This window comes from Notolabrus celidotus, chromosome 8, assembly GCF_009762535.1.
Source record: "Notolabrus celidotus isolate fNotCel1 chromosome 8, fNotCel1.pri, whole genome shotgun sequence".
In the NCBI taxonomy this organism is placed as follows: Eukaryota; Metazoa; Chordata; class Actinopteri; order Labriformes; family Labridae; genus Notolabrus; species Notolabrus celidotus.
In genome coordinates, this window is record NC_048279.1 from 22,240,076 (window position 1) to 22,261,669 (window position 21,594).

Below are 21,594 nucleotides of genomic sequence, written 5' to 3' on the forward strand. Positions count from 1 at the left end.
CCTGCATGAAAAAAAGTCAGACTTTGAGAACTGAATGCACAAAGAGAAATATATTTATTTTTTCTACAAAAAAATCCTAACACGTTCATGCTTTGTCAAATGTAGATAAATAAAATCCAGAACTCGCTAGAGAAACGGGGGAAATGCAACATTACTGAGCCAGGAGAGTGGCACTTGAATCACTGGTGTAACGTACATTTCTTTCAGTGTGGTGTGTAAATACTGAAGCATGTCCATGGACATCATATAAAAATGAAACAAACTGAATCTTAGTTTTTTTATTTAAAAGATCTAACAATGACAGCCCTTGTTTCCAAAGTAATGGGGCCAAAAATAAGCATTTGTTTGTGTTACAATACACTCATGGTGGATGACAACAGTCTTCCGATGACATTTTTCTGTCACACTTTGTGGTTAAATCAGTGAAACCATTGAATCTGAACATGTCTGACTGACAAGCTCATCACACACAGCAGTGAAACACTGTCTAGTGTGTGTGTACTGAAAAAAGAGCATATAAAGGCAGGTGTACAAACACTCAGACACATTTTTTGGGTCCAATGCACTCGGACTTCAGGTTATTTAATCCCTCCCAGTCACCTGACTAAGTGTGAAGTTAACCAGTATATGACGATGGGCTGAAAGACTGCGGTAGCCACAGTGATATAAAGGCGAAACTGAGGTTTGCCACTTGATCCAGTTCCCATGGTGTCAGAGGAAAGAGAGGGAAGGATCTTCATTTTCAGTGATCTTACCTGAAAAAAAAGAGAGCCACATAAAGTTAAGAAGCTCACTCAGTCGAACAAGTTCACCGTGTTAAGACATTTGCTTTTTTCGCTTTCTAGCAGAGAGGAAGATACTACATTGGGGGACATTGGTTCTGGGCTCTTCCTGGTCAGGACCAGTAAACCTGTTTGTCCATGTTATAACCTAATAAAGTTATTGCTAGCTGTTTCTAAGGGTTTGTAGTCTGAGAGTTTAGACTGCTAAGCTAACCAGCTTCATAATTACCGTGAAAAATATTTTTCAGGTTTGTATTTTTAATCACCCAGGGAAATATAAATTAAAGCAGAACTAACAAACAAAAACATCTGAATATGTTAATATGTGGCCTACTTATCGAATATAATTAGTTTGAATTATATGAGTAATCAGCTTCTTGTGAACTAAAAATATGACAACCTTAGAAGCACAACACTGCTGTGGTTATGGAATCCATAGCCTTGTGCCTGGAACTATAAATGAATGGTTGTACTGAATAATAGAAAGGTGTGTTTTGACTTTTATGCCAGGTTGTATGTCTGAAGGACAACCTCTAGATCTGATGTCTGGTTAAAAGTTGTTCTACTACCTAACTTCCTGAATGAAATTAATTCACATTAATAACTGATTCATTTTAAGAATTTCACATACTTAAGAGTTCTAAATATGCTGGGTGGTGTCACTGAAGAGCTAAAATACTTACGATGAAGAACATAAGGGAACAAGAGGACCAGGCAAGGGCCACATAATAACCATCACTGCCAAACAGTAAGCCACACAACATTGTGAAGATCATCCTGAAAGAGAGGCATCAAAAATTAATGTTCATTAATAAAAAAAATACATTAATAAAATTATGTATTTACAATGCCTCCGGCCACCTCAGTATTAATTTATTATGTAGTTTAATGAGGTCAAGTTACATGAAAAATGCCCTCCACACAAAGGGAGCCTTTAACCGCTGAGCTAAATCAGAATCACTTCATCTTGATATTTGATATGGCAGTTTACGGTTCAATAATTGATACCAAAACAAAGGGTGAAAGTTTGGTCTAATATGACACCATCACACTAATCTTCTCTGTAAGAAAATCTGATCATAATCTGAAGTATGATATGATATTTACCCGACATATTTGTACCCACTGTAGGCAATAAGATCAAAGGTTGAGAGATCACTGTGTACCGTCATCAGATACAAACTCAACAACATCACCAACACCTCGATGATCATCCACACGAGGGCAGTGCTGGCACACAGACCAAGGACCTCCGGGCTGAACCTTCACAAAGACAATACATAACCCTTTTTATAACTGTTGTTTTTTTATACAAGTGTAGCTATTATGAGTCATAGTGTTAACAATATGAGGAAGTATTACTCACCTTTTTTGAATGCCAAGGGCCATTCCAGCAAGTAAAATGTAGGTAATGAAAGCCATCGCTAAAAGACAGAAAAGAACATTTAACACATTACACAAGTACTCCTCAATGCTCTGCTACTGAACACTGGATATCAACAGGAACCTTACTTGGTATGTAAAGATCAGGTGCATTCACATCCTGTCTGGGGGGCAATGGAGTGTCCCGATGGTAACGAACTTCCCAGTCCTACCAAAAACAGAGACAGTGTGAATCACCCTGCACACTCTCACAGTGCTACAGGCAAATGATGCATCACACTGCTTTTCACCCCAAGGCTCTACAAGACAGTGGAATAACACAGTTTGAACAGCTGACGTAAACGAGCACAGCATGACAAGAGTCTTTTTCGTCATGATGTTCTTTTGTTTTAGGTGTGCTGCTCTCATTAAAGGAAGACAAGACCAAAACCTATCATGTGTCTCACCTTTTAAGGACAATTGCATCCTGCCTGTGCTAACTAACATTCAAAGAAAAGGTCCCCAAATTCAGTTTTATTTTTCAATTGTTCAAAATGTTCCTGAAATGCTTACACTTAAGTTTGTAAGACATAACACAAACAGCTGACTCGTTTCAGCTATACATTTAATGATCTACAGAAGTAGCAGTGAATTTGTAATCGACTCAAAGTTACCTACAGTGTCCAAGTTTATAATAATGAAACATGTCAGCCTGCCAAAATGTGTCTCTGTGTTTTGAATGTAGATTATGACGACAGAAGAGGTCTTTCGCAATAAAGATGTTTTGTTTACATTTATGTGGTGTTGAGTAACAATAGGAAAAACTGGTTCCTGACTTGGAGAAACATAAACGATTGCCTGTTCAAATGAGTTGACTTCACATTACATTAAAACATGGGAAACAAAAGTTACTATTGTGATGAATGTAAGAAACTTTTGCTTTTTTGTTTAGGAAATTTGGTTTAAAGTTGTCAGGGTTACAAACCCTTCCATAGATAAATATTTAGGGCAATCTATTTCCTTGGCTAAAAGCCTTATTTTACAAATGTGGAAGTCAGAAGCAAGTCCTTCATTTCAGCGATGGCTCAAAGATTTAGGGAATGTTTTGCATCTGGAAAGATTGCAATATAAATTGGCTAACAGAGAAAACACTTTCATGAAAATATGGAAGCCTAACAGCGTCTCAGATGACACTTGTGTTTTTAGAGCTGCCACCAACTCACATTGTAACACACTGATGCTTACGCTTTGTTTTGTTTTTTCTTTGTGTTTTTTTTTTCTTTCTCGTATTGTATGAATGTATGTCTTATATGTGTTCTGTAAATTTCACCACCTCAACTACTGTCAGCATTATAGCATCTTTCTTTTATTCTTATGTGCTTATTTACTTCCATTATGTCCTTAATGTTTGTCTTGTTTTTTTTTTTTTATGGTTTTTTTTTATCTATGCCTAAAAATCAATAAAAAGAAGTTTTCATGGTTCTTTTTTTGTCCAAGCAGGATGAGCTAGATTAGTGTTAACACTTGTTAACATGAACGCTGACCAGCCAGGTAAGCAATAATTGAGTATTTTAAAGAATGTTCATGTTTTTTCACTATAGTTGGGAGAATCCCTTGTGAAATAGAAGCATCCAAGAAGAACATGAGTGATCCATTATATCTTTGGTGCACAGGCAAATCTAACTGGTCAAATCCACTCAATGTTGGTACTCTACACAAACTACACATTACCGATAATAAATACTATGTTAAAGTACATCGTATGTTGGACAAAACTACAATTTGTACTGTATTGTTCAAATATTATCAGCGCACAGAATGTAGAGTGTGAAATAATTTCTAATCTCAGTGAGTTAAAGTGTGTGGGAATAAACTGAGCTCAATGTGCTTTTATATCAGTAGCAGTCCCAGCATTACAATGTTCATACATTATCTTAAGTAGTGATAGATTGGCTTACTATCTTATTTGCATGGTTTCAACACAATAAGAACTTGGAAAGTAGTTCCCCTGAAAAGTTGTCAAGCAGTCTTAACTTTTGAATGTTTTGTGTTGTTCTGCATGTTGATGGAAAAGCAAAGTCTGACAGGATGATTTGCTTGGATTACCTGATGCGTATACGGGAACATGAGCAGCATTAGTTTCTTCATTACATATTTGGTGTCGACGGCGAAGAAATATTTCAGCTTGTTCACAGACACATATCTGCTGATCTGAAAGGCAAAGGAAGAAGAAACATTAACTTAGTAGACGAGGTGTGACAGTCTAGCAGAGTTAATAGGTAATGTTGAGTCATACACATTTTTTAAGGAGGCTGTGCCGTCAGGTTTGTGAATCATACTGGACATGAAGTTCGAAATCTGTGTCTCAAAGCTGCCAATCCAGTAGAGCAACATCAGTTTTATTCATGTGCCAAGTAGGTTCATGTGTGTGCGAATTATTCTTTTTATTTCTGACTAGTCATATTATGATGCTGACGAAACATCTTCGACAGAGTTAGCTACTGGAGAGAGACCCCCCCCCCCCATCACACAACATCTATTTTTGTTTATTCATGTACACATTTGTCTTTTCTCCATATGTCTGTATGTTTAAGCTGTTGTTTTGTATGACCACAACAACCATAGGATCTTAAGGAGGGTGGGAGTTGGGAGGGTTTGTGGGAATTCTACATCTTCTATACAGATGCCCTGGCTTGCCCTATATATGATACATCATCCCATACAATTTTATATTGTCTGAAAAAAAATTTGAAGAAAAAGACTGGGGAAAAAGTTTAAACTGCTAGAAGTCTACCTATAAACCTATTACAATTACAGTAATTTGAAAAGTCACTCAGACTAAAATCTGGCAAAGAGTAAAGATGAGTAGCTGAAGGTTAGAAAATAGAAGATTGCTCCAAGAATGTGAACTTGTCAGAGATAAAACAGACATATTTTGAGATCCACCAGGTTGAAAAAGAATTCAAATTCAAATGAAGGCAACATTTTATTACAATGGTTAAACAATTTAAAATTTTTGGCAGGATTCTGTACACCTGCTAAGACCCTTTGTCTGGTCCTGTGTTCAGAGTATGGCAGTGTCCAGATATGTCTGCTTGTTTAAAAGATCTATGAAATGGGCGCTGGTGGCCTAGCAGTCCAAGCGCCCCACATACAGAGGCTACAGTCCTCGTCGCAGGGGTCGCCGGTTCGAGTCCTTTTCGCCACCATTTACTGCATGTCTTCCTCCACTCTGTACTACCCACATTTCCTGTCTCTCTTCAGCTGTCCTATCAAGTAAAGGCAAAAATGCCCCAAAAAGATAACTTAAAAAAAAACCTTGTTAGCTCGTTCATTATCTTCAGGTTATGTTTGAATGTGAACCTGTGATAAGATGACTAAATTCACATTTTTGTGTCAAAGTTTGAAATGTTCCAATCTCAGCCTTGACCAAATTTATAGATGACTGGGTTAACACCTCGCCCTCCATTTCATTCATTCTGTCCCAGATGTGAAAGAACTCTATGATGATCTTTTCCCCTCACCTCTTTGTTGACCATATCCTTTCCTTGGTTGGCTAATGAGGAGCCGTACATCATTGCAGCATTTGCCATTGGGTCGGCAAACAGATTGTCCACACCGCCACCTCCCTGCATGTCATTTGAAGGCCCTCCCATATTGTACCCTGGAGTGTAGTATCCTTGACTGTTCATTGCTGGTGCTGCAGAGCTGGTGTCCTCAAACAGGACAGAATCTGCTGTGGGGGGAGCTGTACGAGCTCTTTGTTTAGCTGTGAAAAAGACGGACAAGATGGAAACCATGAAGGACATTCTAATTAATATCAACACTTTTTTTTATTACTTCTTTGGTAACTTATTATTCACAACCACAAATATAAATTGCAGTGTAATGAACAATTATTGATCAATATGTTATTACTTGTGACATATTTCCACATCAAATCTTTCCCTGAGCAAGACAGAAATAAATCCTTTTAAATCATGTGTATCATTATTTTGTATAGCTTTAAATGGATGGTATGATATTTCACCAGTTAGCTAGAAATGTGTTGTTTTTTGTAAAACATCATTATAGGATTTTCTTCCAAGGTTTATTTTACACAGAGAAGATCGCATAGCTGGCGCTACATAATTTGATTTTTAATAATACATCCCTCTAAACAGATTTTCCTTCCAATTTGACCCTTGTGGTGGTGTCAATGAAATGAATCCTTGAATTTACCTTAAAGGTGCCCTTTTCATTCTTCTGTTCATGCTGAATTACTGTATCATGATAGTATTGTTATCATGAGCATTGTAATTTAATAGAATAGAATAGAATAGAATAGAATGTACTTTATTAATCCCCGGAGGGAAATTCAGGTGCTGGCAGATACAATTATAAAAATCACATAAAACAAGTAATTCAGGTGTCTGTCAGCTCATCTCCCATTGGCTAGAGAGTTATGACGCCTAATGGCTGCAGGGATGAATGATTTTCTGTATCTCTCAGTCCTGCAGCGCAGAGAGATGAGCCATACACTGCTGCTGTTTCTCTGGTCCACAAAGAGGTTGTGAAGTGGATGATCTGTGTCATTTAGAATGACACCTAGCTTCTTCTGTGTGCATCTCTCCGCCACAGCCCCCCAGTGAGTCCAACCTGGTTCCAATCACAGTGCCAGCTCTTTTCATTAGTTTGTCCAGTCGCCTCGCATCCTTGTGTTTTATACTGCTTCATAGAATAATATACTTGCAACCACAGATTGATAAAACATCTGCAGCATCTTTCTGCAGATGTCCAAGGATCTGAGCCTCCTCAAGGAAGAGAGGCGGCTCTGCCCCTTCCTTAATAGGCATTGAATCGTGAGTTACACTGTCATTCCCACTCCAATTCACATAGGTTATATTTTTCTGTTTTTGTTTTAAAAAAAATGTGAGGAAAAGAAGTGATCCAACCTTGCATTTTGTAATCTGTAACTTGTAGTGCACATTGCATTATAGTGTCATGAGTCTGACTTCCTCATGTCTATCACTGGGTTGACATTTAATCCCCATATGGAGTCGTGTTGTGTGTCTTGCTTTAGCAAAGAAATAGGAAGTTGACTCTGCAGTTGGGTGAATTTGTTTGCTAATTTCATAAATGATGGTGACACAGTGACTCATATTTCCAACTCACTTGCTCGGTATCCATGATGGGGCAGATCCATCCTGACGTTCGCTGACGTTAGCTTAAAATGAAAACAATGTCAAATTAGCTCTAAATTAGCGCATTCAAGGCTCAACAACGCCAACGACTCATTTCGTTTTATGTAAATAAAATAACTGTAACACTTTCACAGCTGAAACTGAAAGCATTACAGTACTCGGCACTACATAAGAGGCTAACTTACAGTGTAAACTCGACTATTGCTACCAGTTGATGCTAGCTACCTAGCTAGGTGAGCTAAGTTAACAATTTAACTACACAAATATCCGCCTGAGCCGAACATACTACACAACAATAACAAACAACACGATTTAAAATGACCACAAAGCCCATGTAGAGCAAAGTGCTACACTAATGAAGTACACGGACATTTAGAGCACTCACCTACACAGCTAACGATATTAGCTAGCTACGTGGCTATCAGACAGATGATCCCACCCATTCACGGAGGTGGGTTGACTTCAGTCAGTCTGCCTGCGTGGCAGAAACCATGTGAGTACACACCAGACTGTATAAAGGTACACACCGTGGAGGTACACACAGTCAATCTAACACAGCACAGAGGAAAAGCTTCCACTTTCATTTATGACGCTAAATGTCATAGCAGAAGGGGATTAGGGCAACTTTAAAAATAAATAAATAAATAAATAAAAATGCCAATATAATAAAGTCAGAATTCTGGAATTAAAGTCAGAATTTTGACCTTTTTCTCAGAAAATTTGAAGGTTTTTTTCCTGACATTCTGACTTTAATCTCAGAATTCTGACTTTAATCTCAGAACTCTGACTTTAATCTCAGAATTCTGGCCTTTTTTTCTCAAAATTCTGACTTTTTTTTCTCAAAATTCCTACTTTAATTTCAGAATTCTGACTTTTTTCTCAAAAGTCTGACTTTTTTTTCTCAAATTCTGACTTTAATTTCAGAATTCTGACTTTTTTTCTCAAAAGTCTGACTTTTTTTCTAAAAATGCTGACTTTATTCTCAGAATTCTAACTTTTTTTTCCAAATAATAATAATTATAAAAAATATATATTGGCCCTTTTTTCTCTTCAGTATGTCATGGATATACCCTATCCCTATTTTGTTTCGGAAGATAGCACGGTAGTTTACATACAGGACAACATTTGTTAGACCATCTATAAAACAGCTATAGTGTGAACAAGTTAACAACTAAAGCACTCAACTAAAGTCTTGTTAAGGTGCTTAAATTATGCTGAGAGAATATTTCATTTTGGGTAACTTTACAACAATAATCACCCTCACAATGTGTCAGATTTAGATATTTCTCACAAAAATGATGACTCCAAAAATTAAATGTAATTTCCTTCCAGACACATTGCTATGGCTCTAATTGCAATTTTGATTAATTTCATTTGGTTGCTAAGAACTAGACAGTTACGTTTATGAATTACTTTTATTTGATTGAAGCTACCATATTGGCATATTTACAGTATATAGTTTCATCATCTGTGCTGTTATCATCTCTAAAACAAAAGTGTTTTATGTACTAACCAGTAATGACTCAATAAAATTGTTCTCCCCATTTTGTGTTAAGAATTGTATTAGGATAACAGCAAAAATCAGAACTATGTTTGGTTAAATTTAATTCAACATTGGTTGACTAATATTATCAATGTTTTTATCATTCGTTGATATTATAACTGGTAGACGTACAGTAGGTCACCATTACCTCACAAACCATTATCTAATCACAACTGTCTTTGTACAGGCACGTTCAAAGCTGCATTGTACCACCCTAGGAACTAGGTGTGTCCTTTGTATTTAGTAGATAATTACAACACCCACTTGACCAGATCAGTTTTACAGTATTTGGCATCAGGATGGCTTTCTCTCTGTGAAGCACATGTGTGTGGGTGGGTGTGTGGGTGGGTATACGTGGGTGAGTTTTCTTGAGTGGGGATTCTTCTGGGTGAGTAAACTGGAATGGAAACTAACTTCTTTCATCTCTCCCACCAAAAAAAGTGAAGTTTTGGAGGGAAAACCAAGGGTAAAATAGAAAACAACAGCTTACTCACATTCCTGTTTAATTAAAAGAAAAGAAAAAAAGATAGTAGAAAAATGAAGTTGTTATCAGGGGAAAAAAAGGTGTCAAACATGTTGTGGCATGTCCCTGTTAAGGACATAGAAAGTGTGTCATCATTACATTCCTGAAGCTGTAGTCATTTGACGCTCACCTTTACCCTACAAACCCTTCATATGATGCCACAACATTGTAAAAAAACATCCCACATGTGATTCCTTATTGTAGCAGGGTGCGATATTGTTGAAATCTGAGACAGTGAAATGAGTTGCTGACTCACAGGTAGAGGCTTTGTTAAAGCCTCTACCTGGCAGTTTTTGTTCACTGTCTCTATTCTCATTCATAAGTTATGAAGAAACTTACACCTACAGTTCAATGTCTGTTTGAAATGTAATTTCTATAGAGATTAGAATCATTTGTTAATCTGCACTTTTATATGCCTTTCCTCAAACTGTGGACTATAAGCTGTCTTTCCAATACACTTTTGTGAGTCTTTTACTAATATAAGATAAGTGACAATCCTTATTCCTATAGGAGAAGAATTAGTAGTAATGTGAGACACTGGTGTAACAGTCAGCAGCTCGGAGAAATCAGCCCTTACCGGGAACTCTGTCCTTCGGGACTGCAAGGTCAGCAGCTGTTCTGTCAGACTAAGCCCATTGAATCTACTGCATGCAGTTTTTGAATCTGTACTAGGTGCTATTATGTGCTTGCACATAAAAACACTCGTTGAAATGGATGGTGAAATAATTGAGCAGCTTTGTGGCAATCGACTGACTCATCTCCACAGGCATGCATGCGCATTGATGTGGTTTGTGAAGTGAGAGTGACTGCCAAAAACCTCAGCACAATTAGGCACATACACCCAACTTTACCCTTATTAGAATTCATCTCATTCGGAAGTAAGTGTGCATTCTTCATCCTTCATCCTTGTTCACATTCAGGATGTGAGCATTTAAGCAGTAATTTTGTCTTTTTCTTCAGAGACTTGACAGTTTATGTGGAATAGAGATTTACAGTATAATCAATATAAATAATATAAGTTATAAAGTCCATAACTCAGGTTAACCCAATCTATTTTAGTCAATAACTGCAGTATAAATATATATATTTCTTTAATATTTAATGATATTTCTAACTCCTGAAATGGGTCCATAAATTACAACTGGAAATTTGGTGTCAGCGTTACATGATAATGACAAATTATATTCATATAAAATACATGTATGATACATAAATGATGAAAGATTATATCATTGTATAACATTTCTCTATGTTTTTAATGTGCATGTTAGTCAGCTCACTGTCACAAAAGGTCTCACTGAGGCTTTCACTGAGCTGTAGCACAAATGACACTGTTAGTAAAAACAAACACCCTCATTTAGTGTCAGACATGAAAAAACAGGGCTGCCTACAGCAGCCTCACAAAGAAAATTATACTGCCTTTTAGTGGTCCTTTCATGAAGTTCAATATTTTACAATGTCAACAAATTCAGATGTTCAGATTTTAAAAACTTTGCCAAGCCAGGCGTTTACTACACAACTTCAACATTAGCATCAAATATAGTAGTTAATTTTCACTGTGAAGTTAGACTAAACATTTTTTTTGCTCTTATCCCCTTTATTTAATATTCTTATTATTACTATTATTATTAGATTTTTGACTTATTTATTTTCAAACTGTGAATTCCAATTCCATTATCATTTATATTACTTTGTGTGTCTTTATTTCCTTTATTTGCATAAAATGTAAAAAAAAAATCAAAAAAAAACTGAGCACAAATTATGTACTTTGACTGTAAGAAATAAAAATATCATTAAAAAAGATAGTTTGAGCGAGTATGAATATGTCCTTAGAATTGAACAAGTGTTTCAAAGAACAGAAACCTTAGAGCAGACCAGTCTTTGGGATGTCTGTGGGATCCCGACAGCTACTCTCTGGAGGAAACTCTCACCATATATGGTCAATGACGTCACAGCACGTGGTAAGATTCGTGAGAGATTCCAGACAGCACTATTTCCCGTAACTTCGGAGGGGCGTGGTGTACCTATGGAGCCGCTTTAATAGTTTACACCCTCACAATCACTCCCAGACTCTGGCTTGTGGATGTATGACTCAGGACGTGAGGAAGTACTGAAAGTTGTATTCGGAAGTTTTAAGGCAAACTGAAAAAAAGTGAGGACACATTTCCTTCCTCGTTCCCCCTTGAAGACAGACGTGTTTGGACTCTACCGATTTACCGCAATAAGGTGGGCTTGCCCCAAGTTTGAATTGACACACGCGAGACTCAACTCGAAAGTAAAGTCGTGATTCTTTACAACCACAGCTTGGTTCAGTTTTCTTCACATTCGAAACGGACGGGATGTATCGAAACTTTGGGGGTCAAGGGAGAGGTAACCCGGCGTACACTGGCAGCGTCTCCGGGTCAAACTCTACATCTCTGGGAAGCACCAGCACCTCCACCACACAAGAGCAGGTAGGTGTGCCGTCTTTAAAATTAGGCTACAAGTTATTCCAGACAGGTAAGGTCAACCAAATTTAAAACTATAAATCTAGAATTAAAAGAAAGAAAAAATCCAAAGTGACAAAAAGTAGTAAGCTGTAATGATGCTGGTCATATGGATTACTTATTTTTTTATTATATTTATTACCATACTGTTCTTAGTTGAATTTATTAGAATCATAATTATTATTAGTTATGTTTTACTTTGATATGTTTCATTTAGAACTTATATACTATATGTTACTGATCATGTTACTGTACACTACTTTTCCCACTACCTTTCATTCTTGATCATAAACTTTTTTTCTGTATAACTGTAAGACTGATCAATGCTTTTATTATTTTCCTACTGTTCTATATAAATGAGGAGGGTGAATCACAGATTAATTCATGATACCAATTGATATGATACATTACCCACAACAATGATATTATCAAGACACAGAAATTAGTCATAATATGAAAACTAAGTAGCATGAGTCAAGGCGACAATATATTGCCATATCAATATTCTGTCCCATGTATTATAATAACTAAACATATATCTTTCTTTCTACCTTTTTCCCAGAAGTTTACAATGGCTGGCAGCAGTCAGTTTGTACCGAGCCTCAATGCCATCACAACCAACCAGGACCTCCAGTGGCTGGTTCAGCCCTCCCTCATGCATCCACCAGGCCCTTCAAGATCTCCAGCACCGCCTTACCCAACCCTTTCAGGGGCTCGCCCGCTGGGTCCACCACCTTCACATTCACATTCACATTTCCTCAGACCAGGGGTCATCAGAGCTGCTGCCCACAATATTACTTCCACAAGGCGCAGGAACGACGATCATGTAAGATATAAGTCTCCTTAATAACTGAAACTGCATGAAGACTATTGTGACTGTGCTGAGTTTTGTGGGTTAGTTGCATTTCTATTATAAGAAAGATGTGAGTTGAGAGAAAATAAAAGAAGCTCTATCTGGATTCATATTTCTAAATCATGGTTGCAGATTATTAGGTGTGGACAGTAGGCTGATAGTTTTTGTGTAACTAGTGTGTAATATCCGGTAATACCCTCTGATTCAACTGTGCAATTTCCTATGGAATGACACAACCAGTGCATGTATGAAGACACGGTATGAATAAGATTACTTAAAGTTGTTATCTAACACAGTATGTTTCCATTCATAAGCAATTAAAAAAGGAAAATTGACCCTCTATTAACAAGCACACACTGTTTACGTTCTTAGATGGAGTTTACTTTGAGTCAGTGTTGACTCAGTGAAATGATCCCCTGTGACAGTGTTTGCAAAGATCTGCTTTTTGTTAACAGAGCAATGTCACGTATCAAACAAGATAGCAGGGATGTTCAACTGACCCAATTCAGGCCAATTCTAACCTTTAGAACCCTCATCATGATTGTCAGTGTGATTTCTCTGCTTTCATCAGACTCACGTTGGTTGGCACACATCCCCGTCACAGCTTCATTCCTGGAGTTGTAATTTCATGGTACAGGAAGTGAAGCGTCATGTGACTCACTAGGGGCAAGTCATTTGCTGTGACTCAAGACTGAGTCATCACTTGGGGTCTGAGTGTGACTCATCACCTCAAAGGGCGGGAAATATTGGATCAACTGCAATTATTTAGAAAGAAGCTGGATGAAGTCAGAGTCAAGAGTTACAAAAGCCTAGAGGTTTCAAAATCATTCAGCTGCCATGACTGCGATGACTCAGGGCATGCACATGGTGGTAGCATTTCTCCTGTGACAAGTTGCCTGTGCTGAACTCACTATACATCTCCTTGAACATACTATTAAAAAAAAAATGTTGCCCAAAGAAAAACAGTTTGAACACCAACTTTAGACTTGAGATTAAGTAAAATGTTTCAATCTGTCTTTTTCAGGTTAACCCATTTTATGTATTTTAATCTTATTTCCTTCTCTGTCTTACCAAAGTTGTCCCATGACGAGATGGAGAGACGTAGAGTGAGAAGGGAGAGAAATAAACTGGCAGCAGCAAAATGTCGCAATCGCCGGCGGGAGTTGACTGACACACTGCAAACTGTGAGTGAGCATTTCACAAATGTCATTACATTGATACTAAAATACAAGGCGTTGGTCTCAGTCAGGCATTAGATGTTTTTTTAAATGTGTTTGTGTTTCTCTGCTTTGCCCTGGTGTAGGAGACTGACGAGTTAGAGGATGAAAAGTCTCGTTTACAGAAGGAAATCGCTGAGCTACAAAAGGAGAAAGACAAGCTGGAGCTGGTGCTGGAGGCTCATCGTCCCATTTGTAAAATAGAGGACTCTGATTCTGATTCTGACCCACATTCATCTATTTCCTCTTTCGGAGGCATCAAGATGGAGCCTGAGGATTCCAGGAGACCTGGACCCTCAACCAAAATGTCAACAAAGATGGAGAAGCCCAAACCGAAGATTACCATCCCAAGCAAGCCTGTGGTACCAACTTTTGCTGCTGCTGTCACTGAATCAGAATCCCTCCACACCCCGGTCCTCACATCCACTCCCTCTCTCACGCCCTTCACAGCTGGCATTGTTTTTACTTATCCCTCTGCCCCACCAGACAACAGTGCCTCCACCTCTTCCCATGCTTCAGCACATCATACTGCCTCCCAGTCTCAAGCTCCACAACCCTGTGGGATCGCTCATCGCCGTAGTAGTAGCAGTGGGGACCAATCGGATCACTCTCTGCACTCTCCGACTATCCTCACCCTGTGATTCACAGCGATATTCACTCTGACAGAACACTAATGTTCACTTGGATGTGGTTAAAGTGTGTTTAAGAAGACGCATCTGTGGGAAACATGGTGAAAATGAAAGTTATGATTGTGATAACGATTTCAAAATGAGCTGGGTGCATCTGCTTCGTCTCATCTTGATGCCGTACGTAGATGAGATACAAACTAGTGGCATTATCACGATATGAATGTTACAGTCTTTAGTTTTGATAAAAAGTCTTTATATTTCTAATTTTGAAAGCTACCAAGTAAAATGATCATGTTTGAGGTTTATTATGAAAGCATTGCATGCAGAAAATATATAAAGAAGTATAAGAGCTTACTATGACAACACTTTATTAATGTATTGATAGCTCATTATGATGTTTTATTGTTACGTCATTTTTTAAATGTTGGCACTAAGGGAAACTTAGAAATGAATGGTCCCATTTTTTATATGAATCTATAAAGAATTCTAAAATTGTCTTTGAAAACTATTGACCACTAAGGCTGGACCATAGGAGTTAATACAGATAATACAATAATGTATTTATTTTTAAGAATTTAATATATTTTTGGTAATGTTTCACAGACTAGAGAACTGTTCTGGTGGGCAGTGCCTTACTACTACCTTTTGACAAAGTTGTACTTCTCCAGACAATAAAAATGTTCATATCTGTGTGAAAAGTGTGGTTGTGTCATTTTGATTATTAATAATAAAACCAACAGAGGATGTGATTAGACTGACAGAAATCTTCAAAACAACAGATTTAATTGAGAAAGAATCATTGAAGATGTCCATAAAAAGTTTAACACAGACATTGGTATGACTGGAACACAACTTGTATGTCTTAAAGAAGTATTCATTTCACTGATTCGTCAATTGATAGAAGATAACCAGCAACTATTTCATGCTTCATTCCGCATAAATGAGTCATAACTATTATAATTCTCTACTTTTACTTTTTCCAGTGTGAGGCTTTGTTAAAATGACCGTTTTTCACTGTTAGTGATACAAAAACTTAATTTGATTAAAGATATAATCTTTTACTCTGGATCTTTAAATATTCAAATAATTAATCTTGGAAACACTGAGAAAAAATAATAATGAAAAGGTTCAAAGGCTCAGCCTTTAACAAACTCATTTAAAGGATTTGATGTTTTCTTTACTTACAAACTCTAATGACAGCTCTATGCTCTCCAACTGTGGACTCTGATTTCTGCTCCTCTAAAATTTGAAGTGAATCTCTCGCGAACACACATGGCTCAGAGAGCATTGGAGAACTCTGCTAAAATGGGGCAATAAGGAGAGAAATATAGATGGAGCAAGAGTCAAACAGAGAGCATAAAGGAGTAAAAAAATCTGAGTGAATGCTACTGTCAAAGAAAGTACGTGCCTCGCTAAGTGGCTAAAAGCATTACTGCCCTTTTCAGCTCTCCAGATTGAGCAAATAGGGTCCAAAAATAAAACTGATGAACATCCATGAAGTCAGTCTGTATGACACGAAGGAAACATCAATCAAACAAAGTCGATTTAGACATGAAGGTCAAAACTGGTCAAAACTGCAGAAATCAATCCATCATTGTGTGTCAATGTAAACGCTTGTTTCTGCAATGTCAAACACACAAAAAAAGGTCCCAAACACCATAGAGTGTCATCATACTCACTGTATTTAAAGCTCTTCAATGCACTATGAGCATAGTCCACCAATTAACAGCTAGAGACAAAGTAAATCTTTACTAATGCATGTGCATCTTCTATGATGTAAACTGAAATCTTTTAGTAATGCTAGTTAATACAGATAAATCAAGATCAAGAAGGGTCAAAGTCAAGATAATCCCTAATGTTACGGGGTAAATACAAAGCATGAGTGACAGAGGATAAAGCTGGTAGTTCCAGCTTTAAACATACTGTGATATGCTGATTCAACAACAATGACATAAAGAAATGTAACACATGTGAATTTAAACAGCTTTGTTTGAATAGAAATCATTCAAACTTGTAGACCTTCCAGTTTGTTAAAAAGAGTTTCCAGTCTGATTTTTAGAAAAGTGACAGAACCTTGTCCAGTTCAGCTCTGAGTGAGGTCCAAGGACATCTTTTCATTCACATCTGATCCAAAACCTTCTCAAGTGTGCTGGCTCTGCCCTGGCTGTAGCACATGTGCATTATGCACCATCAGCCCCACCCACAATGAACCTGAAGGGGCCTCACATCAGACTGCTAAACAGGCCTGTACAAAGTGTGACAATCTTCATGCACATATGGCAACTCCAATCCTGTCCTGAGGAAGAGAGTGCAAAATATTACACCTTATTGGGCATCTAAGCAAAAAAAAACGTATCAAATAGTTTCATTTTTTCTTTTTCTTTTTAAATCTATTTCAGTGCTGTTGGATTTCAGTGGACTAAATATGGCTCAAAACTGGATCGAAATGAATCTTTAGATCTGCTTTTAAAAAGATTCATGATAACGTTGTCCAGTGCAATAGATAAAAAAGGCGTCTGCCAGTGTAGGCTAGTCCAGTGCATGAGATAAATTTATATATGTGACCCACTTTTTTGGTCCCATTTTTTTCAACAACAGACCAATGAAAAAGGAGAATTTCCCAAAAAACAGAAGAGTTGCTAGAAAAAACACTGTAAAATTTTGATACATTATAATCTTGCAAACATCTATGAAATGTCTTTGTAAAGTCCTGAAAATGTCCACGGTGGTAGGATCTTTGTCAAGTGAAAACCTGGTGGCACACACATCTTTGCAGCATTCAGAAGGCCCTTATGCTTTTGCACCATTTTAATTGTAGTCTGACAAAGCTCCTGTCTCTATCACATCACATCGGTTCCAGCGGTTTCTCATTCAAGTCAGAGAAGCACTGACTGCTGGCCTTAACCTTCCATCAGTCATCAGGTGAGCACACCAGGTGAAGCTGATCTGGGCTTCCCACGCTGCCGGTGCTGGAGCTCCCATCCCCCAGGTCCCGGGCCACCATACAGGGCAGGTTGAGCTCGGTGGATCCCCCGGGGCTGGAGTCACTTCTGCTCACACACTCCTCCTCAAGGACCAGGCACAGCTCCTTCAGGTCCAGGTTCTCCTTCACCAGCCCATCCTGCATGCGCTCCAAATCAGCGAGCTTCTTCAAGTATCCGCCCAGGTCCTCGCGCATCACTTTGGCAGCGTGGTGCCCGAATAGCTGCCACTCCCGGGCCAGCTTCTTCACTTTGAGCCGGTCGTCGTCCAGGAAGCAGCACAGGTCCCGCAGTTCCACGTTCTCCTCCTGCAGGCGCTGATTGATGACTTTCAGTTCCCTGATTTCGAGGAGGTGTCCCTGCAGCTGTTTATTTACCTCTTTTATCAGGCGACCTCGCTGGATCAGAGCTGATATTTTATCCGACTCCTCTTTACGCAGCCGGCTCACCAGCTCCTCTTTGGAGCACGCAAGCAAATCTTCATCTGAAATCTTTGACAGTTCTCGATTTATGACCTCACCGTCGCTACCCATCTTTTCATTAAACCTTTCACCTTAGGGTACCTGATAATATGTCGAAAGGGCCGAGATGTAGATTGATGTTTCAGTGCAGAATCTTCACCATATTCTCGTCTTCATCTGCATCCAGTGGGCTCCAGATGTCATGTGTGCAATCACGACAGCACCGGAGGCCAAATCATGGCAGAAACATGCAATATCTTAATTTAGCTGACTGCCTTCAAGATGGTGTGACTTCAGTCTTGTTTCGAGCTGAACCCACTGATTGTTCTCGTGGAAACGTCTTAACGAGGTTGAGGATGAAGATGCACCGCAAACCCCCGTTAATGTCAATCTGTCATCCCCTCAGCAGCAGGCTGTGTTGTCCAAAGGCCTCAAACAACACAACTGTCCTTATTTTACCTCCTCTCTTTGTATTTCGAAGATAACAACAGCTTCGTGGGCTTCCCTTTGCTGTTTGTACGAAGGCCCAATCGATCCACGGAGGTTTGATCCAGCAGCCTTGGATGCACACCCTGCAGATGTTGTGTTTTTTACGTCGCTGGCATCGCCTCATCAGGCTGTGCTTCGCTCTCTCCCCGGCTGAATGAACTCCGTTACGCGCTGGCTACAGTATGACGAGTCCGCGTACAATGCAGCAGCTTTTGTAATTTTTCTCACAAACAAAACATTCTTCAGATTCAAATAAAAAATATAAATCGATCTCGCCCCCTATCCGCTTACAATGTGAGCATCATCTCCGCTCATCCTCTTGGTCTGGACTGCTACCACAACAATGTCTGCCTCCCACACTTTCACGGCTGTCCGCTGAGCGCCGAGCTGCGCGTAAAGTTGACGAGCTAACAGAAATAGCCCACATGGCCTTCAAAATAAAAGCAGATACTAAAGACTTTTTTTTTGCCAGAAGTGGTCATAGTTTATAAATAAAGTTTGAATGTTTCACTTAAATTTCAAAATAACTATCTTGCTTATGTCTTACTGTTTATTTCATGTACTGATGTGGTGTTTCAACAGAGTTTTGCGTTTTAACCACATCAGCTTTATTTTGAGTGATATTTCCGGAAGTATCACTCTTTATAGTGGCAGATTACTTGACACGCGGTTAGATAGTAATCAGAAATGTTTGTGGTTTCCTCTGTTGTTTACAGTGGCTCTTCTTCACATACCAAAGGCCTATCGATGGCTTGGTCGTAGATGGCAAAAGGGGTGACGACCTGCTCAGTCGTTTAGTTGAACTAACATTGCTCAACTCAGCAACTATAAGGAAAACAACAAGGCATAAGGATATATCAAATGCAAATATCAGCTCCATGTGCTCTCATTGGGGAGCTTGTGCGCCCCCATTTGTATTTAAAAACATAGTTCAGCTCTTATGAAATGAAATAACACAATATAGTAAGGATTTACAAAAGGAAGTAGGGAGGAGAGGCCTGTGTTAAACCACTTCCTTTTGGGATTCTATGTTCATTCCAGTTAACCTATCAAAAACTAAAGACATGTGAGAAATAGCCTACATCAATATCCTACATGCCATTCATTTCAAAGAAGGTTGTACAGTAGCCTAGTGTAGTTGAAGCATGAGTGACTTCATGGTTGTACCCTTTTCTTTTCAAAGAACTCTGGCGGAACGTGTGACTGCAGGCTTTTTTCCACGGGTTTATGCTGAGGCATTCAGCCACATCCTTCCGCCCTCTGTCCACCTCTATTGTTTCACTGAGGCCAGAACAATGTAGGGTGTTAACCGAGCAAGGGGGAGCTGGGGACGGAATCAGGGTGTCATGCGAGGTTAGAAACGAGAGTGTTGATGTGCCGCGAGAGATCCCACAAAAAGACACGTTGACTGAGTGGTTTACTGTTATGTTGTGATTTTGAAGGACACATGCAGAAACACAGAAAGGGAGGGCGAGGAGAGGGATTTGAGGGGATTTATTCAGATTAATCGCCGCAGGAAAAGAGAGCAGATTGTGTACACGCAGCAAGCAAAGCACTACTTTGGGGAGGCCTATCTCTGATCTGACACGTTTTGAAACAACACAGCACAAATGAAAGAGCAGAGATCAACAGCAGCATACTGACTGGCTACAAAATGAGCTGCTCCCCACAGGAACGTGTATTGTTGTTTGATCTGTGTCCAGTAATTTATGTTATTTTTTACTGTTTAAAATAAATTACATGTTTCTGACGAGTGACATAGGATCTATATTTTGAAGAGATAGGTCCCTGTTGAGAATTTTGTCGGGATAATTATACGTCCAATGCATTGTGAAGTGACCGTGTCACTCTGGCATCAAACTAGCAAGGACATCGGCACAATGGATACTTGGTGGCTTTAGTCTTTAGTTTGTGTGTAAAAAAAAAGGAGGTGACACAGAGGAGAGAAACAGAACAATTACCCCGAGAACGATCCACAGTGTCAACATTTCTGCCATTTTAGCAAATATTATGTATGTATGTATGTATGTATGTATGTATGTATGTATGTATGCATGTATGTATGTATGTATGTATGTATGTATGTATGTATGTATGTATGTATGTATGTATGTATGTATGTGTATGTGTGTGTGTGTGTGTGTGTGTGTGTGTGTGTGTGTGTGTGTATGTATGTATGTATGTATGTATTTAATTTGCTTAGAAGGTCAAATAGAGGCATCTATATTAATTTCAATATCAGAACCAGATGAACATTCCTCACAAGGGCTTTAGAAAACACTGACTTCTAATTGAAACACATTAGTAAACCTCAAAATTAAAACTTGATATGAGTGGTATAGCCTATTCTTATTATTACAAATGGCTAAGTGGAAATAGAGGCAACCAATAAGTCATTAACAAATACAAATACTTCCACAAAAATAGTTAGGGATTTAAAATAAAGAATAATAAGTGTCAATTTAAAATTGCAAAGGTAACTATATATAGATGTTGAGTGTCTAATTAATAAAAGCAAGACAGAGCTCTAGGTGTGGATTATTTAGATGTTACATTTCTTAAAATGGTTTCCAATTTCATTTAATACTTGTCTGTCTAATAATTACTTTAAGTATTAAAACATCTTTTTATCCAAATGCATGGAAGAAAGCAAAAGTTACTTCATTTTCAAAGAACTCAGCTGCACCATTCTGTGGTGCAAACAGCAGCCCTATAAGCTTTTCACCAACATAAGGAAAGTGAATCGAGAGAATTATATTTGAACAAATGCAAACTTATTTTAATGTTAATAACTTAAACAAAAGCAACATGCCCATATATGTGGTCACACTTGCATATCTCTGACATAAATGGTAGAGGATTGGCAGTGTGAGAAAGATTAAAAATACTTTGTGGGTATGTTGTTACTTGACCTTAGTTTTGCTTTTAATCATTCTTAATAATTAGGAAAGTTGAGACATTATGGATTTACCACTGATTAATGTTCAAAGCTTGACGGTTGAGTAACGCAACTGGACTTGGTAGAACATTAATTGAAGTGTTAACATATGATGTCTAGTGATGTAATCATGCAGACAATGATTTG

General features: G+C 38.3%; 3 protein-coding genes across 3 annotated transcripts; 1 reads left to right on the forward strand and 2 right to left on the reverse strand.

The window, feature by feature from the left end:
• Positions 1–35: 35 nt before the first annotated feature.
• yif1a (Yip1 interacting factor homolog A (S. cerevisiae)) lies at positions 36–7,926 on the reverse strand. Its single transcript, XM_034690115.1, has 9 exons — positions 7,713–7,926; positions 7,299–7,350; positions 5,669–5,913; positions 4,251–4,355; positions 2,295–2,373; positions 2,149–2,206; positions 1,890–2,045; positions 1,466–1,559; positions 36–755 (listed from the first exon to the last, which is right to left on the reverse strand). Exons 2-9 carry the CDS (start codon positions 7,327–7,329, stop codon positions 597–599), a joined length of 927 nt encoding a protein of 308 aa, XP_034546006.1. The 5' UTR covers positions 7,330–7,350; positions 7,713–7,926; the 3' UTR covers positions 36–596.
• Positions 7,927–11,301: 3,375 nt separating this feature from the next.
• Positions 11,302–15,270, forward strand: fosl1a (FOS like 1, AP-1 transcription factor subunit a). Its single transcript, XM_034690831.1, has 4 exons — positions 11,302–11,846; positions 12,442–12,705; positions 13,809–13,916; positions 14,036–15,270. The coding sequence occupies exons 1-4, from the start codon at positions 11,733–11,735 to the stop codon at positions 14,588–14,590; spliced, it is 1,041 nt and encodes a 346-aa protein (XP_034546722.1). The 5' UTR covers positions 11,302–11,732; the 3' UTR covers positions 14,591–15,270.
• A 74-nt stretch (positions 15,271–15,344) lies between these two features.
• ccdc85b (coiled-coil domain containing 85B) lies at positions 15,345–18,902 on the reverse strand. The gene has a single exon (XM_034690832.1). It carries the CDS (start codon positions 18,090–18,092, stop codon positions 17,490–17,492), a length of 603 nt encoding a protein of 200 aa, XP_034546723.1. The 5' UTR covers positions 18,093–18,902; the 3' UTR covers positions 15,345–17,489.
• Positions 18,903–21,594: the final 2,692 nt, after the last annotated feature.

Excerpts from the sequence above, each read along its gene's own strand:
- ccdc85b (XM_034690832.1), bottom strand. The coding sequence starts at position 18,092 with ATGGGTAGCGACGGTGAGGTCATAAATCGAGAACTGTCAAAGATTTCA.
- fosl1a (XM_034690831.1), top strand. The coding sequence starts at position 11,733 with ATGTATCGAAACTTTGGGGGTCAAGGGAGAGGTAACCCGGCGTACACT. Across the intron at positions 12,706-13,808 it reads GGCGCAGGAACGACGATCAT|TTGTCCCATGACGAGATGGA; the intron begins GTAAGATATAAG and ends GTCTTACCAAAG. Across the intron at positions 13,917-14,035 it reads TGACTGACACACTGCAAACT|GAGACTGACGAGTTAGAGGA; the intron begins GTGAGTGAGCAT and ends GCCCTGGTGTAG.
- yif1a (XM_034690115.1), bottom strand. The coding sequence starts at position 7,329 with ATGGATCTGCCCCATCATGGATACCGAGCAA. Across the intron at positions 2,374-4,250 it reads TGTTCCCGTATACGCATCAG|GACTGGGAAGTTCGTTACCA; the intron begins GTAATCCAAGCA and ends TGTTTTTGGTAG. Across the intron at positions 2,046-2,148 it reads GCCCTTGGCATTCAAAAAAG|GTTCAGCCCGGAGGTCCTTG; the intron begins GTGAGTAATACT and ends GTCTTTGTGAAG.